This window comes from Micrasema longulum, unplaced genomic scaffold, assembly GCF_059751315.1.
Source record: "Micrasema longulum isolate JH-2025_06_02 unplaced genomic scaffold, ASM5975131v1 h1tg000198l, whole genome shotgun sequence".
NCBI classification, from domain to species: domain Eukaryota; kingdom Metazoa; phylum Arthropoda; class Insecta; order Trichoptera; family Brachycentridae; genus Micrasema; species Micrasema longulum.
The window spans coordinates 319833-342075 of NW_028277403.1; the positions used below are offsets into that span (position 1 = coordinate 319833).

Here is a 22243-nt window from a genome sequence, read left to right on the forward strand (position 1 = left end):
GGAAGTAACGTGACTTTGACACAACATTATCCATAAAATACCATTGCTTGTAAACATCTCTGTTGCTCAAGTGCGTTTTAATGCCTTTTTTAAAATTAAATGTGATTTACTTACCTTTTAATATATCAAGCTAAGGAAAATTACGAAGACAATGCCATAGTTTACATTCAAGTAAAACGAACGGGTGATATTTGAATGATAAAAGGTCGAGTCACCCCAGAACATAAAGTTAGAACCAAAGCGTACTCAGTGGCGTTGATTTGCGATGAAGTCTAGGAAATAATAGATTCCTGCAAGTGTGAAGACTGTCCAGCATCTCAGGGTCAGTTGCCATTTTGTAAATGCAATAAATTTCACAAATAAATAAGGTAGGTTTTCATACATCAATTTTTAAGTAATTTAAATTTTTATTTATTTAGAAAAGCAACAGTCCTACAAATTAAACTTAGTAACATAAGTACAGAAATATAATACAAATATAAACAATAACGTTCAAAGAATAAACTATTTTAGTATTGTAGTACCTGTCAAGCTTTATAAGTGCTAATTTCAGAACCGACTGTTAGTCAATTTTTATAGTCTACAGTCAACATCATTAAATTTAGTATTTTGTACTAAACAAGACCTACGGAAAAAAGTATAGTGGTTTGTTTTTTTTAACACCTCGTTTCATAACGTTCAAATGCGTTCAACCATTTTTTCCGCATTTTTTCATTAGGTACTAGGAATGGTCAAAAAAGCTTTATTTGGCGTCTTCACCTGTTTGTGCACATCGGAACTAAACAGTACTTGTATCTTATAACTAAAGACATTTTATGCGCGTTAACTAGTTAAAACAGTGTAAAACAACCGATTACAACAAAAACAACACGTAGGCTATACAAATTCGCATGAATTCGTTTGAACGGTCAGTCAGATTCGTAACACATATTTTACCTATTCGACTTGATCCACTCATCGATTCGTGTGCAACCCACATCCACTAACCATTTCTTAATAGCAATTTAATACTGTGAGTACTTACTAATTGTCCTTATGTAAGCCGATCCTCTTTGTCCGAAGGTTGTATTCATTTTTTGCAGCATCAGGGTGGAGTATCTAGTAACTATTGTATTTGTAACGGAAGGTAAAGAATAATGCTTATGTGCGTATAGTAGCAGAGCTTTTACATACAGTTGTTTTATAGGTTTTACATTAAGATTTTCGAATATACCGAGTGAACTAGTTCTGATTGGATGGATCGGATTGGAATGGATCTAGATTCCACTATACGGCCGCTGGCCAAAAAATCAACAGATCTTCTAAGAAAAATATTATTTACACATTTTTCACTTTTTCATATGGACATTCAGCGCAAATAGTTTTTTTAACAAAAACAAAAAGGTTGTCATGCGTTTCCTTTCCTCTCCTGAATCCAAATTGAAAATTTGGAAGAATCGTATTACTTTCAACGAACCGATCAAGCCGATTTTAATTAGATGTTACATTTTTTTTAAACGGATCACAATGCAATGGGTCTATACGAGTATGCGAAGCCAATATGTGGATTTTTGCTAACTTTGAAAATAAGAATACCATACTGCACTTCCCAGGAGTCAGGACTACAACCTGAATCTAAAATTTGATGTTTCAAAGAAAATTACAAAATACAGTATTTGAACATTTTATAAGGAAATAGGGAATGTCGTTGGGACCGGGATTAGTGGCATTTAAATTTAGGAGAACCTTTCAAAGTTTTCATCTTCTATATTTTCCACGTGTGTAGGTAACACGCTACCGGCGTCGGTTGTGGTTCCGCTGCACTCACTAAAGCACACGTCTCGGTCCACTGGTCCACTGGTCCACTGGTAGAAAGCAAGTAACGTAAAGTCGAATAGAAAGCCGTGTCGGGAAGTAGAGAGTAGAGACGAGTAAAAGCCAAACGTCAGAGAAGAAGTGATTGTATATATATATATATCTTTTAGTGGCGAAATGGAGTTCCGAGGGTTGCCCTCTCACCTCCATAGTCTATGGTGAGTCGTGGCATTGGGATGGGTTGTATTCTCCCCGATATACGGGGTGCCTCATAGGTCTTTTGATAGTGGGCTGGTATATATTTTTTTATTTACTTATTTGGTTATCTTAAAAAATATTATAAAAGAATGGAGTCTTATATTTTTTTAAACATATTTTTAATAAAAAAAAACAAAAACGTATTTTTTAAAACTTTTTTATGCCTCTTTTCTCCCGTGTATCAGGTGACGGGAGGGGTAGGATAGATGATGTATACAGGTTGGAGATTAAGGGGGTCAGTTACGGAATCTAGCAGGCCGAGGCCAGCGATTGAAGGGTTGAAATTTCGGTGCAGAGATTGGAAGAACTTTGTAGCTAGTTTTTTTTTATAGAAGTGTCGAGTGTTTGAGTGTTCGTGTCCCGTTGTGTGATTGTGTTTCTGACAAATCACGGGGCTTGTAGAATGATGCGTAGGGTTTTGTTTTGGAAAGACTGTAGTTTGTGGATATGATTGGCGGTACCCTAGATGGGGCAGGCGTAGGTGATGATGGGACGAAGAAGTGCTGTGTATATGAGTAGTTTTGTTTTAATGCTTAATGTGCTGTTATTGTAAATGAGGGGGCCAAGTGATGCTCTGGTGGAGGTGGCTTTGCGAATGATGAGTTTAATGTGTTCGCGCCAGGTGAGTTTTTTGTTAAGTGCCAACCTATCCTCTCTCCAGACATGATGATATTGCCTTGCGGGCTTTTGCGCAGGAGTCGTCTGGAGAAGAGGGTGGCGATGCTCTCTGTGAGATTTATGGCGATCCTCCAACGGTCGAAACACCTTTGGAGTTTGTCGATGTAGGTCTGTAGTCCATGAGCGATAGTTTTTGTACTGGCTGATCGGATGAGGGTGGCTGTATTATCTGGGTAGAGTGCTATGAAGGAATGGCGGTTGACGGAGATGGGAAGGTCGTGCGTGAAAATATAATATAGAAAGGGGGAGAGTATGGAGCCTTGAGGAGCTCCGGCTGTCATTCGTCTGATGGTGAATGAGGCGTTTTTTTAATTTAACTTTAAATGATCTGTTTTTAAGAAAAGATTTTAGAAGTCCATATAGTTGAGGGTCAATGTCAGTTTGATGAAGTTTGTAGAGAAGTCCGTTGTGCCAGACTTTGTCGAAAGCTTTGGCGACGTCCAGAAAAATCGCGCCGGTGGATTGTATATTTAAATGTGCATGTCATATACCGTTCGCGCTACGTGCCCCACCATTCACCCCGCCGACCGGGCCTAGCCGTCGTATGCCGCGCGGAGAGAGAGAGAGCGATAGAGAAGGCCGCCCGCCCGCTCTATCTGTCTCCCTCCCTCCACGTATATAGGCAATACCCCCTCCAGTTCTTACGGCATTCGAGCGGCGGCAGTGCAGCGCGCAACAATGTTTATTAAAAAATATTATTTTACTAATTTATAAACTAAATACCTTTTTTAAATGCCTCGGTATGGAAAAGGCCACCCCCGAATGTGACAAATATTGGAGGAGCAGCTCATTTTTTAACATATACCGAGATCCCTAACTCTAAATACATAGTTTAGCGCGATGATCCCTATAAGGGCCGCTTTCCGTATTGATGTCCGTAACAACGTGCTTGCACTGAATACGCCAATCTTCGGGTGCAATACTTGCGAAAGCGGGTTCGGTTAAATTGGTCATTTATTTTTAATCTTTTTTAAAATGATTTTTTAAATTTTTATTTGGTCTTAAAATAGTACAAATATAATATACGAATGTCCTAATATTAACTCATATATAATTATTATTAAAATATATATTAATTATTAACATTTCTAAACAATATACGTACACTTAAAAAAAATAATCTTTAAACTCCAACTCGAATACAATGACCTTTTAAGAGCTAATTTATCTGCTACACACTAACTGTTTTCACGTTTAAATGTTTTTTTTATTTATTATCTTCTAATGGTATTTCCTTATTAAATAACAGTACAGCTCGGTGCATTTTGTGAAACGTTTTTTTCCGCGACGTGTGTTTTTGCTAAGCTCCAATTTTCTCTCCTATGTTTTTTATATTTTCTTCATTTTTTTATGACCTCCTTTTACAGAAGGTGGTGCCGAAAAGGTTCACTTTCGTATACTTGGCATTCCGTTTTGAAGGCTAGGAATGAAATAAAATAATGTACTTAAACAACATAAAAGTAAGCACAATATCGGAGATAAAGAAATTTTTTTTTCGAATGACCTTAGTCATTTTGTTATTCTTTTGGTGGTTATTTTTAAATTTGAAAAAAAACGGACATAGCATAAATATGTTTACATTTAATATTTTCAGGCGCTTTATAGTGGGTGAAATAATTTAGCCAGATGAATCTCACCCACATTAATAAAGGTTGTGGAAATGTGGCTGTTTGAACATACACAGAATGGCGAATGTTGCATATGACAGTGATAACCAGCCAACGACCGATCGTAAGTCATTTAAATGCCAAGACTTTCATATTCCCTTCTCAATAATGTTTTCCCTCGATTTTGCAATAAATTTCAACGATTACTCATTATTATAATCATGATTGCGTTACATTTCAGAACTTGTCATTAAGTAGGTTACCTACGCGAAAATTATGAAAAACTATCCTATTGCCAAAAATGCGACTTGGGTGAGTAGGTAGGTAGGTGTTTCTGGCAATAGCCGATATTATAATGTTCGTGTTAGTCAGTTACCTACGCCGCGCCGATGGCAATCAGGATATTATCTAAGTATATTAGAAAAGCTGGGTAAGTACTCTGTGCAAAGAGCGAAAGAAAGAATTAACCGTAGAAAATCTCTAAATCAACAATTTGCCACTTATAAACTAATGGGGGTGGCTGCGTTAGGCCGCAGAACGTGATCGAACATTTTTAGCGGGACTTTTTCTGTGGCGCGGCGGGAAGCTCTCTGTTTGCTTGGATTGTCAAGCGGGTGCTGCCAGATCTGATGAAAATTTAATTATTTTAAACACAAAACAAACCAATGCACAACGGTTCCCGGCCCGTACTTGGGTGCGACAAAACTAGTATAATTTGGGATATTCATATTTATTTTAAAAAAAGAAAAAAAAGAAAAAAAAGCAAATGCGCGTACTTTTATTTTATTATATTATCTTATTTATATATTATTAAATCCATTGGGAAATGTACTATGAAAAGTTTAATATTTAGATAGCAATATTTATGAAAAGCACAAAAGTAATAATAAAAATTGACACAACCTGCATACCTAAAATTATCTAAATTAATGCAACATTTTTGACTTCAAACAATTATCAAATGAAATATAAAATAATAAATAATTAAAATTTTGGAATACTTTTTATTAATATTACAAATAACATATTACAACAGAAATTAAGAATATTTAAGTGAAGGTAGGAAGTCTAGGCATCTACGGGGCTTATGACATGTCATTGGCTGGTTTAAGTGGCCACTTTACACATCGCTTCATCTCTGTTGTAATTTGTAATCTGTTAATATTAACAGCTTTCCAGGGAGTTGAATCCAGTCCTTGTTGACAAAAATTTGGACAAACTCAAAATATTGTTAATTTTACAATTGTTTACTAATAAAATGGTACCTCAACTTTTAAAATAAATTATAATTTCAAACAAGAATATAATATTGTATTTGTAATCTTGGTGCAAATTAATATACATTATTTATAAAAATACCTACTTTAAATACTTTTTAATTCCATAGCAAGTTTTGATAAAACAGACTTATTATTTATAAACAACTATCGGACCCAACAGACGTAGACCTGCCCAAACGGCGGATTCCCTGCTATAAGCTGGTTGAACAAACGTTTTTTTCGTAAATAAGGACACACGTTATTTATTTTGGACTTTTTTGAGCTATTTTTATGACTTGTGCGATTGGTTTTGAGTCTTCGTCGTGCTCAAATCAAAACCATGCAAAACTTATTATCTGGTGCCATAATCCATGGAGAAAATACGTGTTTATGAAGAAAAGTAAAGGCGCAATTTACCCTGAGCTCTCTAAAATTCTGACATTTAACCCATGCCCAACGCGAATTTAATCACTCTTTAATCGCCAGCCGTGTTTTGACGTGAGCTTGCGATTTAATTCAAAACCAAAATATTTTTTTTCATATGCCTGATTGTGTCGTGAAAGCGTGCAAAAACTATTCGGATAAAAGAAAAAAGACTTTTCATTGATAAGTAATAATGTAAATAACAATAATAATAATAAAACAATTATAATATTCATGGTTTATTAACAAAAATAACAATTACTTCATCTACTAAATACACAGTTAGGTAAAACTAACAATTATTAATATTCCCGAACGTTGGCTTGCCTGCTATAAGCTGGTCCAGCAAACGTATTTTCGTAAATAGGCACACACATGATTTATTTTTGTCTTTTTTGAGTTATTCATATATTTGTAATAAGGGTTATTTTTTCGTCTCATCTCTTCGTGCGATTAGCTAAGAGGCTTCGTCGTGCTCAAATCAAAATAATGCAAAAATCACTAGTGTAGTGCCATAATTCATGGAGAAAATACGAGAATACGTGTTAAGGAAGAAAAGCCAGACCGCGTTTTACCCTGAACCTTCTAAAATCATTACACCCACCTTACGCGAATTAGTCATTCTTAAACCTTTGACTTGGCCTTGACATTTGATTCGAAACCAAAAGAAAAGAAAGAACTAAGATAGACCAGATCTTGTCTTCAGGTAGTTATTTTTCTATTTTTTTGTCCTAGCTTTAATTTTATTAAGCTGCATTTTATATCAGAGTGATTCTATTTCGTGGATGGCGCTCACGAACGAAAACTGTGACAACTTCGTCTAGAGTCAAGGTTGAAAAGTTGCAAGTCGAGAATGTAAGAGTGAAGTATGAACGGGATTTAACCGAAAGTTTAGGAAAGAATGAATTAGAAGTCAATATCGACCAAATGTGGGTACGATTTAAATCGTGCTTGTGTGAATCGGCAAAGAGTGTATGCGGAATGGCGTCCCGAAAAGGAAAAAAAGGAGATGCATGATGGGATGATAGTATTAAAGACCTTGTAAAGGAAAAAAAGAATGCATGGATGAAGCTTATATCAATTAGTGACATCAATAGCAGCGAGTATGAAAGTGCGAAAAGTAGTTATAAAGTATGCAAGAGGTTGGTTAAGAATGGAGTGAAAGAACGCAAAAAACGACTAAACGAAGAGGAAGGTATAAAATTGTCCACTCATTTTGATGAAAACATAAAACTGTTTTGGAAAGAGGTGAAAAAGACAAAGAACTCCTCCGAAAGTGGAAACATTAAAGCGATAAAATCAAAAGATGGCCGAATGCTAACGAATGACGAAGGAGTGAAAGAGAGATGGATGGAATACTTTATGGAAGTATACGAAAGTACTGAAAGTGTCCCTGAGCAACAGCTTGGTTGTGCAGAGGAAGATACGAGTGATAATAGGTCATGTGAGATAAGCATGGTAGAAATATAGAGTGCGCTGAAAAGTATGAAAAACGGAAAATCCGTTGGGTATGATAAGGTTGCTGTGGAATATCTGAAGAGTGGTGGCCAGATCGTGGGTACATGGCTGCACAGACTTTTCAATCTCTGCCTAAAGGAAGGACATACGCCGTTGGATTGGAGGAAGGCAGTTGTCATGCCTTTATATAAGGGAAAGGGATCTCGTGCGGAATGTGGAAACTATAGGGCCATCAGTCTTCTGAGTTCTGTCGGTAAACTGTATGGGAAAATTATAATCGAGATAGTAAGAAAGGTGACGAAAGGCAAAGTGTGGGACGTGCAAGGAGCCTTTATGAGTGGACGTGGATGCACGGATCAAATTTTTGCGCTGCGAATGCTAACGGAGAAGTTTTTGGCAAAAAGTCAAAAACTATTCTGCACATTTGTCGATTTGCAAAAAGCGTATGATAAAGTAGATAGAATGAAATTGTGGGGCGTGTTGGAAAAGTATGGAGTAAACAATAAACTTATACGTGCAGTATCGTCTCTCTATGAGGAGAGTTCAGCGTGTATAAGAGTTAATGGGGGATTTACATCTTGGTTTGCGATCTCAAAAGGCGTGAAACAGGGATGTGTAATGTCACCATGGTTGTTTAATCTATACATGGACAACTGTATGAAAGAGATAGAATGTATGGGTATTGGAGCAAAAATTGATAATTTTTCAGTAAGCTGCTTGTTGTATGCTGACGATGCAGTTCTGTTAGCAAGCAGCAAGGCTGATTTGCAGAAAATAGTCTCTAGAATGTATGATGTATGCCTGGAGAGCGAATTGGCGATGAACGAAAGTAAGTCAAAAGTGATGGTATTTGAAAGGGATAGTCAGGTTACTGACTGCATAATAAATGTAAACAACGAATGTCTCGAGCAAGTAGAAGAATTTGTGTACCTGGGAAGCATGTTTTCAAGAGATGGAAGAGTAGAAAAAGATGTTGAAAGAAGAGTGAATGCGGGCAACAAAATGAACGGAGCACTAAGCACAGTAATTTCTAATAAAAATATGTCAATCAAAGCTAAACTGGCAGTGCACAACGGAGTTTTAGTCCCAACACTTATGTATGGAAGTGAAACATGGAACTAGCAGAGGAAGGATGAAAGCCGAGTGAACGCGGTTGAAATGCGATCTCTTAGACGAATGTGTGAGAAAACAATGTATGACAGGGTTACGAATGATGAAATCAGGCGAGATTGTAAATCTGAGACAAGTATAATTGATAAGATTAAGAAAGGGTCTCTGAGATGGTTTGGTCACGTAGAACGAATGGACGACGAGAGAATGGTAAAACAAGTATTTATGGCAAAAATGAACGGCAACGTTAGACGAGGACGACCAAGGAAGACGTGGCATGATCAGATAAACCAAAATCTTAAGTCTGGTCATGTCAAAAGCAGACAGAACCGAAGGGCATGTATGACAAGATGTATGAATGTGGAAGAGGCTAGGAGTGTATGCCAGGATAGACGTGTGTGGCGGTCCATTCTCTCTGCCTACCCCTACGGGGAAATGGCGTGATGGTAGTAGTAGTAGTGTACTCGTATTTAGTATAAGAAAATACGTTTACCATTATTGGAATGGACTGTTTAAGTCCGTCAGTAAATAAATAAATAAATAATAATAAACAATAGATCGGGTTATGGTCCTGTGGCTATGTCTCGGACTCACGGACTAAAGGTCTGTGGTTCGAATCCCACTCTACCTAAACTCGATTTCCATTTTCTAATAGTGAGTTATTTACAACTCGTTGAAAATGGCCCTCAAAATTAAATATTTGGGTTAATCATAAGAACGCAAATATTTATTTAAAACAAAAAAAAATAAAAAAAATAGAAAAAAGATTGTGTCGTAAAAGTTTGCCAAAAATGTCCGGAAAAAGACTTTTCATAGATATCTAGGTACCTAGGTTCTTGTTTATGATTGAATTCCAAAACTAATATTTAAATATTGAATATAATTAGGTTAATTCCAAAACATAAACTATTTTTTTTTTCAAATAAAGAATTCTTTTTGCAAATGTCAAGCTTTGCGCTACTAACCAACAGTGGTGCATTCTGTGTAAGAATCCGTTTTTCAAAAATGTATCAAATATTGGTTGAAATTATAAGAGCATTACTAAAAATCCATAAAAAATAACTTAATATGTAGAAATGAAGAACTCGTAAGAAAATTAATCAATTCAGTATCCATTAAAAATAATTGATGTTTGTAAACGTTAAAATACAAACTTTTTTGATGCACAAAAAAAAACATTCTCCGAAATTTTCGGAATATGCAATTCAGTCGACCCTGGAAGTTCGATGAAAAACACATATTCTCTCCTAACTTTTTTTTCCATTGAACATATTGAAGATATTATTATTTACAAACCTAAGTCACGTAAATTGAATTAGTTACCTCATGTAAATTGGTCCGGTAGTTATCGAGTCTATAAATGACAAACTTTCATACATTCATTTATATATACAGGGTGTTCTTTAAACCCTGTCACATCCGAAACCACAATGATCAGTATGGGCAAGAAGACATATTAGAATATTAAAAAAAATATTTAGAACCAAGAAATTTTTAAAAAATAAAATATTTAAAAAACAAATGGTTGCTTATTTCGCGTGAATGATTGAATTCGCATCTATGAGCGCGGCGCAGTATCAGACTCCCCCCTCCCCCCTACTCGTTTCTCCCCTGCAGAAGTAGGCAACCGTTTGCTTTTTTGACATTTTATTTTTTTAAATTTTATTCGTTCTAAAAAAATTATTAAATGTGCCAATATGTCTTCTTGCTTATACTGATCATCATGGTTTTGGATGTGACAGGGTTAATGAACCCTGTATATTGATGATAGAAGATAGATTATCTCACTTATGTAATCAATGGATCAGAAGTCAGAAGTTAGTAGATAAATGTTTAATAAATCCATATTCGAACGGACATTTCGAACGTCATACGAATGATAAAGAATATTAATCTATGTTTTCCTTATCTGTTACAGGTACTAGGTATAGTCTGGGTATCGTATCTAAAATTTCTTCACAAACATGTGCTTTTTTAAAATTCGCCAGCCTTTTCCACGTGTATTTAAGCCATATTTCGAATTAAAATATAAATGAAAATACAACCTGATGGCTTGTACCTGTAAAAAATATATCTACTTAAATAAACCACAAATCGTTTCAATGGTTATAAAATACTTTAAGAACCGTGTGCTTAGACCGTGCGTAGGCATTTATGATAAACTTGTTGGATATATTATGTAGCATTAAAACATCACCAAAATTCTGCAAACTCGGTTCACAGATTCATAAAAAGTAGCTGCTATTAAAAAAAAATAGCTACAATTAGTCATAATAACTGGAATTCCAAATCAAATTATCACAAATTCAAAAAAAAGATTTCTAAATAGTCATATTGCTACTTTATTTACTGACTAATATACATTAAATGAATATCATACATTGTTCATGGAATTATATTTAAAAATCACTTGACAAACAAACATTTTTAGAGAATCGATAAAAATGTTATAAATTGATAACACTGGTTGCTTTTATTGATGCGCTCACTTCCGAAAATGAAATGGGAAGGAACGCATTTTTTATGTATGAATTCATTACGCTCATAGTTTTGAAAGGTTTGAACAAATTAATAATATTAAAAATAAATCTTCTTTAATCATAATATACAATGTGATAAATACAAAAATAAAACAATGGTATACATGGTTCAACGGCGGACTCGTAGAATAAATTAAAATATTTAAGAATAAAAATATTTCTTGTATATTAGTCGAATGGGGTAAGCCGTTAGAGACAATCAATTTGGATGAAAATTGTAAACGGTGGTTATCTATTTCTGTGTTTATGTATCTACACTCTTGTCGATCTCCAGTTTATTTCGTTAAGTAACACTGTTGTCGACCTCGTGGTGTTATGTTCAGCGCGTTTGTCTACCATGCAACAGGTCTCGGGTTCGATATCCGATATGGTTAATATGTAATATTTATTTAAAAGCGGGTTTTTACAATGATATATTTCATAGTCCCTGTATTGGTACCTTAGTCAGAATGATCATATACCTGTAAAGCAAAAAACATAGAAAAAAGGAAAAATCTAGCAAAGAATGCAGTAATTTTTTTGTGTACATGGTTTTTCAGGGCCAGACGGCAAAACGAAACTCATGGTGAGCTTTAAAAAAATACTAATAATTTTTTTCCAAAAAGTCATTTAAAAAAAACAAAAATATAATCTCAAAATGTAGTACTTAAATCCTTAATTTCTCGGACAAGCAGTCCCTGCACAAACCCCTAACCCTCTTCTACCCAGCCGCTTCCCTTATCCGCCTTTTGTGCGTATCGCTTCGTTAGTCAAATATGTATTTATTGATTATAATAATAATAATAATACTTTATAGTTTTTTTCCACTTTTATTTATAATTATTTTATAATTTTTTTTACTAGTGACCGGGTTTCGTCGTGACCGACATCGTCATATATTTCGACATCGACATGTATTTATTCCTTTTTTTTGGGGAGGGATAGGGGTTTGTGGAAAGGATGCTAGTCTGACAAATTAAAGATTTACTCTATTTAGAGATCATATTTTTTTTTTTAAATAGCTTTTAGAAAAAAAATATTAGGATTTTTTTAAAGCTCACATATTTAAAAAAAAACATTGAAAACAAAGTAAAAAGAAGAGTATATTAATACACGCTGCAATTAGTGTACTGATTCAGTGCCCTATGCACCATTTGGTGCGGAAAAGAAATGATGATGAACACTGTTGAAATTGTACCAAAACATGGGTGTTCAATCATGAGCAGAATAAGTAACCTTGTATAGTAAATTTGTGCAAATAAATGACATGTTGACACTAGTCAACTTTTGATGTACTAATAACTGGTTTCATTGCTCTCTTGACGTCTTAAGACTGGTGTGGTTTTTAAGCAGTTTACACTACAAAGGCTGTGAAAAATAATGGTTTGACTCCTACTCTGCTGAAAGTCGACCGCAGGGAATGCCGATTTTTTCCTGCGAAAACGCCTTTATGATGTCCGTTAATGTTTTTAGTTTAATACGAGCATTATCATCATCATCATTCCCTTTCCGCACCTAATGGTGTATAGAGCACCGCATTGGTACACCAATCACAGCGTATCTTGATCATTTTTGTTACATTAAGGTAAGATGATCAGTCTTACGCTTCAAGTACCAGTCCGGGGACTTATTCTTATGTAAAAAAACTCTTTTAAATAAATATTTGGTATCAACAATGTCGGGAATCGAACCCGAGACCTCTCGCATGGTAGGCAAGCGCGCTGACCATTACATCACGAGGCCAACAAATACGAGTATGTTATTAGATATAGTAACGGGTAAAACAACGTTCAGGCGTAGTGCCAATTGATAAACTATTGGCCTCTTAGGTATTTTGTAAAAATATTTCACAAAATACTCCACGCCCACATATTTAAATTTCAGATACTTTATATTTGTAAATATCGTAAACACATAGTTTAAATTTCTTAAAAACCATACTAGTCGGTGGATGACAGATCATAGGCCCTATAGTTACTTTTTTTATATCCCGTGGCTATAAAAACGAATAATTAATAATAAAAATGGACTAAAATAGTATGAAAAAATATTTATCCCTTGCTCTTCAAGTGTGTTCAAGAGTGTCACGCAGTGTAGCGCAGCTGTAGTGCTGATTGTTTAATCTGAAACAGTGGAAATAATATTTCGTGTTGCTGCGACGCGTCGTGCAGTGCCGCACAGGGCCGCTCTAGTGGGGTTTGAGCTTAAGATGTTACGGATAATATTATGTAGTATAACTTTGAAATTCAAGTCAATTAAATATACATGGTGTCCCATAATCCAAGGTATTCCTTTTAAGGGGAGTTGGGCCAGCTCATGACTCACCTCACTCAGTTTTCGAGATATTTATAATTTTATACATTTTTCGAACATCCACGCGTTAGATCAGTTTCTCGAGTGCCACTTCTTCAAATTTTCATATTTCCGGATTTTAATTTATGTTTCACAATTCCGAATAAATTTTCTATTGTTCACAGTCCAAAATATTACAAATGCTGGTTTGCTTTGGCGGAAAAAAAATTTGATGCCCGGTCAATAAATTTAAAATGAATCTTTAGGTAACTTTGACTCTTCACTCTGAAAAAATATATGTTACGCTAACCATACACAACGTCATAACTTGAACAGTTTTTTTTATTGTGAGCATCACTTTAAATCGAATAAAACGTTTTTTGTTTTTTTTAATATTTTTCTCTGGAATTATTTTGTTGCACGCCTGGCAACATATTTGCAATCTCTCCTACTGTGTTTTAGAAGAAAAAGCTTTGTTATTTCATTCATTATGAATGTTTTTTCAGCACGGGTGGCCTGTATTATTATTTCAGAGGAGTTTGATTTGTTCTTGTGCTGAAAGAGCGCTTTTGCTTTTAGGCAAATATTTATATAAGTCTTCTTCATTTTTATACGCCCTTAAATAAGCGATAATGGTGCCATTTGTAATTTTAAGTGTACGGTTATAAGGCGTCGTGTTATTAATGGGGTTATTAAACATTCAACTATTCAAATTGTACTTTTTGTCAAATAAACAGTGAAAGCACTCCCTCTACATACTCGAAAACCGTTTTGAGGACCGTGGATCTTCCTATCGGTTTCGCTCATACTAAAAAACAAAGTTTTTTGACCATAAACTCTATAAAAATTTAATTTCGCATACCGCGATTTTAATTCAATTCAACTCTTCTGTATTCATTGAACGTTTCACTGTGAGTTTGTCAAATTATATGAAGGGCTAATGTCACATATTGTCTGACTGAGATGGACATTATATGCATTTTCAAAATGCTTAATGCTATAAGTGATGTCCCATCTCTGTTTTATTTTCACGTTCCCAACCATGTCACCAGAAGTCAACATCTGATATGTATTAAATCTTCTAAAAGCAACTTCAATTTGTTATTTGGAATTTTTTGGGATAGATCTTGCGGTTTTTCGGAAATCTCTCATCCACTAAAACAGTGTGGGATGAAGATAGGTGGGCATGGTTTAGCTTAAAGTCTTATACATATATGTTTTTCGGGTTCATGAATATGTTGTATACTATTATTTTATTGCCCTTTTTTGTCTTTGCTGCATAATTTTATGTTCGTTTTGTTCAGTTTCTTGTATATGTTTCTTCATGTCACTGTTGAAATTGGCTTAGGTCTTACCTATACATAATAAATTAATGACCATATTGCAAACATGACTTGAAACGATGTTTACGTGTAATAAATTCAGTTACATAAATCTCTTTCCGATACAGTTTTTTTGTACATTTAATATTATTTGAGTTTAGATTATAATTGTTTTTGTCTATTTTGAAAAATACTTAACTCCGACGCACTGGACTGATATCTGCAGTGAAAGACTTTTCATCATTCCTTTATGTAACAAAAATGATCGAGATACACCATTAGGTGTAAAAAAAAGATTGATGAATGAATTGATATAACTAACGATCTAGATTGGTAAGCATTAATAAAATTGAAGATATTACAAATTAGGTAATTCTGTATATAAATAAATGCACCTTAAGAATAATATTTATTAACTAGCAGCCAACAGTTTTTGGAATCAATTTTTTTCAATTATCCGTTCTTACAGATTAAGCTTACGGGGGTAAAATTACTGCGAAAGCAAAAGAACTCTAATCACTAATCGAAAAATAATGTCTGAAGATACTAGAAGAAATTATACAATTATAAAATAAAATTTTAAAAATACAAAACATGGACCTTATTTGTGAAATATTGCGACAACATCGGGGCCTCTGATTGAATGAATAATATAAAAGATAGTTATTATTACTCTTCATTTTAAGTTTGTGCATATGAGGATGTGTATATCCATAAAGATAAAAGCCATATGGGGGGTTTTCAATAAATATATAAACAAATAAATAAATTAATCAAACCACTTTGGTTGACGAGAAACACGAAAATTTAATAGAAATTTTCAGTCTCTTACCAACCAACATTATCAACCACTTTTACCACTCGACTGAATTTTTTCACTTTCCTTCTATTTCAACTGAATGTCACTGTTTGCACGGTTTCTGAAAGCTTTTATTTTCAGAGATATTCAGCTTAGTTTTGTTTTTCATGTGAGGTACTTTGTATGGGTATCGAGTATATCTCCCCTGTTGCGGTGTGTAGACTCAAGACGACGTAAAAAGAAGCTTTACCCCACAAAATAGAGCAACTTAAACCATGTTACGACAAGCTTGATCGCAATTTTCCACTCCACTATAAGAGGGAGACCAGAGCCTGCTGCGCTTTTGTACAGGCTACAAAATAAAACCATTGCTGGTAAAGGCTTACATTATTTTCTCGCCATTTTCAAGAGAAAATAATACAACTATTTTTACAATTTGATTCATATATAAATTACGTTCCCAGGAGTTACTACAACTCAATTCGGGTCTTAAATAAAATTAGTGTTTATTAAAAAAAAAACACATTTTAATAACAACAGAGAAACAAAGCAGATTAAACACCTTTATAACTAAATATATCACAAAAATATTTTCACCAAAAAAAATTCTTTCACCAACAAAATCAATATGTAAAAATGCTTTCAAAAAAGAAGAAGTGGTAAATTAAATTAACCTAGCCGGACCGAAGGGGGGGATTCGAATCCCCCATAGATTGATTTTAATTCAATAACTCAACTATTATTAAAGCTATTTGCCGTATATTTTTTGTAATCGTCAAATTAATAGAAAGAAACATTTTCCTGTTTTTGTTTTTAAATTTTGACATGGATGTTTTTTAATATTAAACCAAAAAAAGACGTAAATAATACAAGGGTCAATTTTACTCTATGTACATAAGCATTCGGCCAACTAACAAAAATGAATAAAATACACAAATGAGTAAAATATGTGTACCGCGAAAACATGAATAAATTATTGCGCGGTCATAAACACTTCCAACGTTTTATTCTCCTGACGCCATATACAAGTAGGCGCTGGGGTCGTATGGTCCCCCCGTTAGGATCATGTGTAATTTTTGGATGCTTAGTGAGGGAAATGTTAATTTCGTTTTGATGATACATAGCATGGACTGAAAGCTGCCTCTAACTAATCAATTTTATTTTACATGGATACCTAGGTCTAAAGGCGTTTTATGTAAAAAATAAATAAAAAAGCAAGCAATGAAGGAAAAGATTCAGAAAATATTTAGATGAGGGTTTGATCAATATTTCAACAAATATCTGAGATGAGAAGGTGTAGTTATTTACCGCCCTCACTCAAGCCTTACTTGGCTTGTTCAAATGATAACTTTAGACGCGTGTTCGAACCTCGGATCTTTGATCTGTGACTTCTCAATACTACTAAAGGACCACAACTTGGTTAGTTCTGCGTTTCTCTAATGAAGACGGATTAGGAGATGGATAAATTAATGGTTATGTTCGCAGTATAAAACAAAGTTTTTGCGGGCATTCGGTTTATCAAAGTTAACATAAATAGCAGTCTGGATCGAGGACTATATAACTCATGGCATGTGTATATTTTTTGAAAGAATGGTTGTCACATTTCTTCCTGGTGAAAGGTACAAAGCTTTCACAGAGTTCACTAATGTACAGTTCATTAGGACGTGGGACGTCTAAAAGCACTCAAGAGCAATGTTATTCGCGGAGTAAAATGACGTGTGACCAATGTTCCCCATTTTCGTAAATAATACATCTACACACAACTAAAAACCGTCTTTATATTTATTACATAACCTGAAATTTATTAATATTCGTGTATTGATATGCTAGAGTCATTTTCAGCTGTCAATAAAGTAAAATCGAGCTTTCAATATAAATACTAAAGTTTCGTGTAAAAGAGTTTTCGAATCATATCAGATTACAGGTTTCCGACAAATATGCTTCGAGTTTTCAAATAAATACACATTTTCGTCCGGAAAATCAATTTTACTTTTTGGACTATTACGACAACTTTGCTAACTTTCTTTTGTAATCGCGGCCCTGAAAACAAAGTAAGAGTTTATCGGTGTTTGTCATTATAAAAAAATGTATTTTCCACACAAATATTCAAATATTATTTAGTTTTTTTTTGTTTCCAACACAATTGGTACAAAATCATCAATAAATGTTGTTTAAAATTATATATTAGTAAATTAATAACAATTGTTGACAAACAATAAATGAACCCACAATAGTCCTCTTTAAAACAGGGTCTATTGCGGAATCTTAAATCAATGTTTGCATTTTTCTTCACCGTTAAGAAAAAAAAATTTGAGATACCAAAATTCGAGTTTCGGTAGGCACTAACTATATCGTTAAACATTTGTTGACTATTCGGCTATTTTTGTTTGTGTAAGTACGTACATTATTTCAATTTAAAAAAAAATAAGCATAATAAAAAGACATCCGTGTTCTGACCCAAATGTTTCAATTTTGGGGGCAATTTCGTCGAGTTTTAGATAACTCACTTTTAAAAAATGGGTATAGAAAGTAGAGTGGGGTTCGAATGTTTTTAATTTTTTTATTTTTTTTATAAATTTGAAAGTTTTACAAAAAAACTTTCTGTTACGTCCATATAAAAATAGGTTATTAAAGATTTTGATGGAATGTATCTATGCTCATGTTTTTTTTTATAAAGCGATAAACACATTTTTTATTGTTCCATATCGTCAAGTACTAGGAAATGTACATTTGTACTAGTACTCTTAATATATATATATATATTATGTACTACTGCATATAGTTATCAATTCAAATGATTCGTAGAATTCTTCTTTATTTATGGATATTTTGTGATTAACGTAGATAAAACAACTGATAGTGAGAGATTAAATTACAGCAATATGTAGCATCATTTTACATTAGTATATTAACAAACGTAAATATTCGAAAGAATTAACTTTTTATCATCGTCATCATCATTTCCCATTAGGGACCGCATTAGTACTCCAACTGCGGCATAACTAGATTATTTTTGTTAGTTGTAAGGTCAGGTAATCAGTCTTACGTTTAAGGTGACAGTCCGGCAAAAAATAAATATTGCGGTGCACAACTACTTTTATAACCAATATGTCGCATCCACAATCGATAATCGAACCTAGGATCTCATACATGATAGGCGAACTCGCCAATCACTACACTATAAGGCGGACTTATTTCCAATCGATTTTCTTTTTCAGTATTTTTTACCTGAGAGGAGCTATCAATATGACTTAACATACAAAAATGACCCTGATTTAGCGTTGATACCACAGTGGAAGGGCTTAAATTACGGCGCGCGAGTATAAGGAACATACGCAATCAGTCCATTGTCCAGAAGAAACAAGCAAAATTCAGTTGACCAAATTTTAGCCACCTTGTCTTATTAATATCTTTCTGAAAATATCAGAAGGAAAAAGTTCCCAAAATAATTTACTAAAAGACATGAATGAATTATGTTGTGCACATAAAATCTCCGAAACACAAAAATCCTATTTTTCCTTGGTCTACAAACTTGCAAATTGCGATTCCTCAAAATAATGTTTTTTCGGTTACTGACTTTTGCCTGACCGGCGACGATATGTGTGTAATTAAATACAAAATCCACCTTTTCTCCTAGCATAAGCCTTATTCCTCTTACATACACTATCCTTCGCTGTGCAGAAATAAAAGAAACGGTTATTGAAAATTATAAATTTAAATGACTTGATTGCAGCGTAATTTCACAACAATCAAAGGCAAAACATTTTTTTTCTTGAGTTCTTATTATTGACTCGAATATTTCAATTTTTAGACCATTTCCTAAAAGTCGTAAATCACTTTTAGAAAATGGTCTGAAAATTTTAATAAAGTGCTGGAAAAATGGAAATTGAGTTGTGGTGGACAAAGGGTGGACATGTATTAACTTGTGAAAAATTGTAGTCAACATGGACATAATACGAGAAGATCAGAAACATATTATACACAACTTTCTAAAACAAGACAAGGACAATCGAGACTAATAAATCAGGGACTGAAATTATACAATATATATAATTTATGATTGGGTTGTGGTCCTGTGGCTAGTGTCTCGGACTCACGGACCAAAGGTCTGTGGTTCGAATCCCACTTTACCTCAACTTGATTCCATTTTCTAATAGTGAGTTATTTACAACTCGTTGAAAATGGCCCTCAAAATTAAATATTTGGGTAAATCATAAGAACGCAAATATTTCTTTTTTTTAAAAAAAATAAAAATAAAATAAATACAATAAACTACCAGACAAAACTAAACAAAAGACTCCGATAAACTTTTCAAAAGATGTAAAATATATTATTTTGAACAACAGAGTATGAATGAAAAATATTTATATTTTTTTGTATAATGAATGTAATAATCCGTAAGGGTTAATAAATAAATTTTCAAATTAAAAAAAAATATATATTTATATTGTCTGTATAAAAACTTGTGTAATGTTGTTAAAATATACCTACAATTAACTGTGGCTCCGCGGTGAAGACATTTGTCTCCCACTCGAGAGTTTTGGGTTCGATTTCCAGTGAGATCAGAATAATAAAATTGTGTTTTTTCTCGAGACTGTTTTTTGTGATTGTAAACTCACCGCTTTGAGACTCAATTGGGTACAAAAAGACAAATTATTGTCTATTGATTTGGGTAGGTACCTACTAATGAAACGCCTTACATACTAATAAGGGAAAGATTACGATGATATTATATCGTTTTTGCGAGTGGTATAGATGTGCTATTTGAATACCTACAAAGCGTCGGTTTTCGTGAATTAATGTTGCGTTCTACGGTTATGTATGAATCTGGAGGAGCTAATAAATGCGTTTACGTTGAGCTTAATATTAAGGCACTCAGGGGAGGTACGAGACTTAATGCAGTCGTCAAGCGATTGATGGCACTTGTTACTAATGGATGTCCCGCGGGTAAGGAGATAGGGGGAACATTAGTCTGTTCCCAGTTCCCATGTCGTCATGCTGTCCTGGTACTCTGTGCTGTGGGTCCTAACTTCTCACGAAGCAGAGGCGTCCAGGCTATTGATGTTAACTTGCGTTCGCATAATAAATTCGAGATTCATTTTTACAGTAATTTTGTTTTCATTCATGTTTTTAAGGAAATAACTGCGTTTTTATAATCAATCTAAATAATAGTGAACCGAAAAAATTTATATTAAGTTTATGCCGAAAACACGTATTTGGTTACTAATGAATTAAAACTTGTAAATGTGTTGTTTTCATGTTATTTCTACCGATATTTAAAAAAATAATATTGAAACCAAAAATATTGATGAAAAATATTTGGTTCATGCTTTTTTTGTTTGATGAGAAATTAGGCCATTTGGAGAACTGTTTAACAAAAAATCTAAGTACAAACATAGTTCTACAATAAATCTTATATCAAAATAAAACCAGAAGGGCGAGAAAAATTATAGGAAATCGTGGGCACTGTGTAAATTAGTTTGAAATATTTTTTAAAATAATAATTTAATGATGTTTTTTATTTATTTTCAATCTCTCTAATATTTGAATTTTAGGACGATTTTAAACAAGTTACAAATAGCTCTTCATTATAAAATGGGTAGTACGTTGTAGTAGAGCAGGGTTCAAACATTAGACTTTTGATTCGTGAATTCACAACAGTAACACGAAACGACAACCCGGTTCATGCAAAATTCTTTACAGATACTTGTTACGCTGAGAAGTATTATTAAGGATGTAAAAAGTAGTGAACTACCGAAACATGATTTTCAACCTAAACCGAATTTGGCATATGTTCTAGTTTTAACCGAAACCGTAACTTTTAAATAAGTTAAAAATCACCTCAAAACTCCCAAAATTAGGCGTTTTGTTTACCCGTCGTTAAACCTCACAAGTTCATTAGAAAAAGTGTCAAATAAAATGCAAAATCGAATAAAATGTAAAAATTTAATACGTAAATTTCCTTATTTTGATTGCCTTTTGGTTCGTTGTTATATGACTAAACACTTACCGGCTGAAATCCGAAACAAACTAGGGTCACAGGTCACGAGCCATAAGATACAGCCGAATGTCATTCGACACATCCCGACCGCAGGTTTCATCTGAGCCAAAGTTTTGACCACATTTTGGTAGAAACTAATTTTATTGGCTGAAACTGGCGGAAACCGAAACTGAAGCCAAAACTTGGGTCGATTACTAGCAAAAAGATATTAACAGTTCTAAACATGGATGGAATTATAGATTACAGTGGTCACATAACCTGTCAATAATAGATTATACTCGTACGCTTTCTGAATACCGAGACGTCCATATTCCCTTCTCTAATATTTTCTTTATTTATTTATTTATACTTTTACATTATTTGTATTCTTTTTTTTATACATAATAATGTTCCCTCACTGGGGTGTCCCGTGCCGAGGGAAACATTTTACAAAAATATGAAACATGCCTAAGATTAACAAAGTTATGAAATATATTTAATAAAGTTAAAAAAATTAACAATATAAGGACAATAAAAAAAACGTTATTAAACCAAGTAACCTAATTATAATTAACATAATAAACAAAATAAAAAACAAAAATATTCATAAAATTATGTATGTTCATACTTAGGTACCAACTTAAATAACATTTCGTAAATTGACTATGGGTTGAATTAACGTATATAAATAGCGTAACAGATAGATATCTAAGAGCGGAAGCTATCCTACCTTGGGCATGTGTT

General features: G+C 33.7%; 1 protein-coding gene across 1 annotated transcript in view; it reads left to right on the forward strand.

The window, feature by feature from the left end:
- Positions 1-3274: 3274 nt before the first annotated feature.
- Positions 3275-22243, forward strand: part of LOC148283775 (protein dissatisfaction-like) — a 126752-nt gene continuing 107783 nt past the window's right edge. The window contains exon 1 of the mRNA XM_088243284.1: positions 3275-3344. Coding sequence (XP_088099410.1) covers positions 3275-3344 — 70 coding nt within the window. The remainder of the gene's footprint in view (positions 3345-22243) is intronic.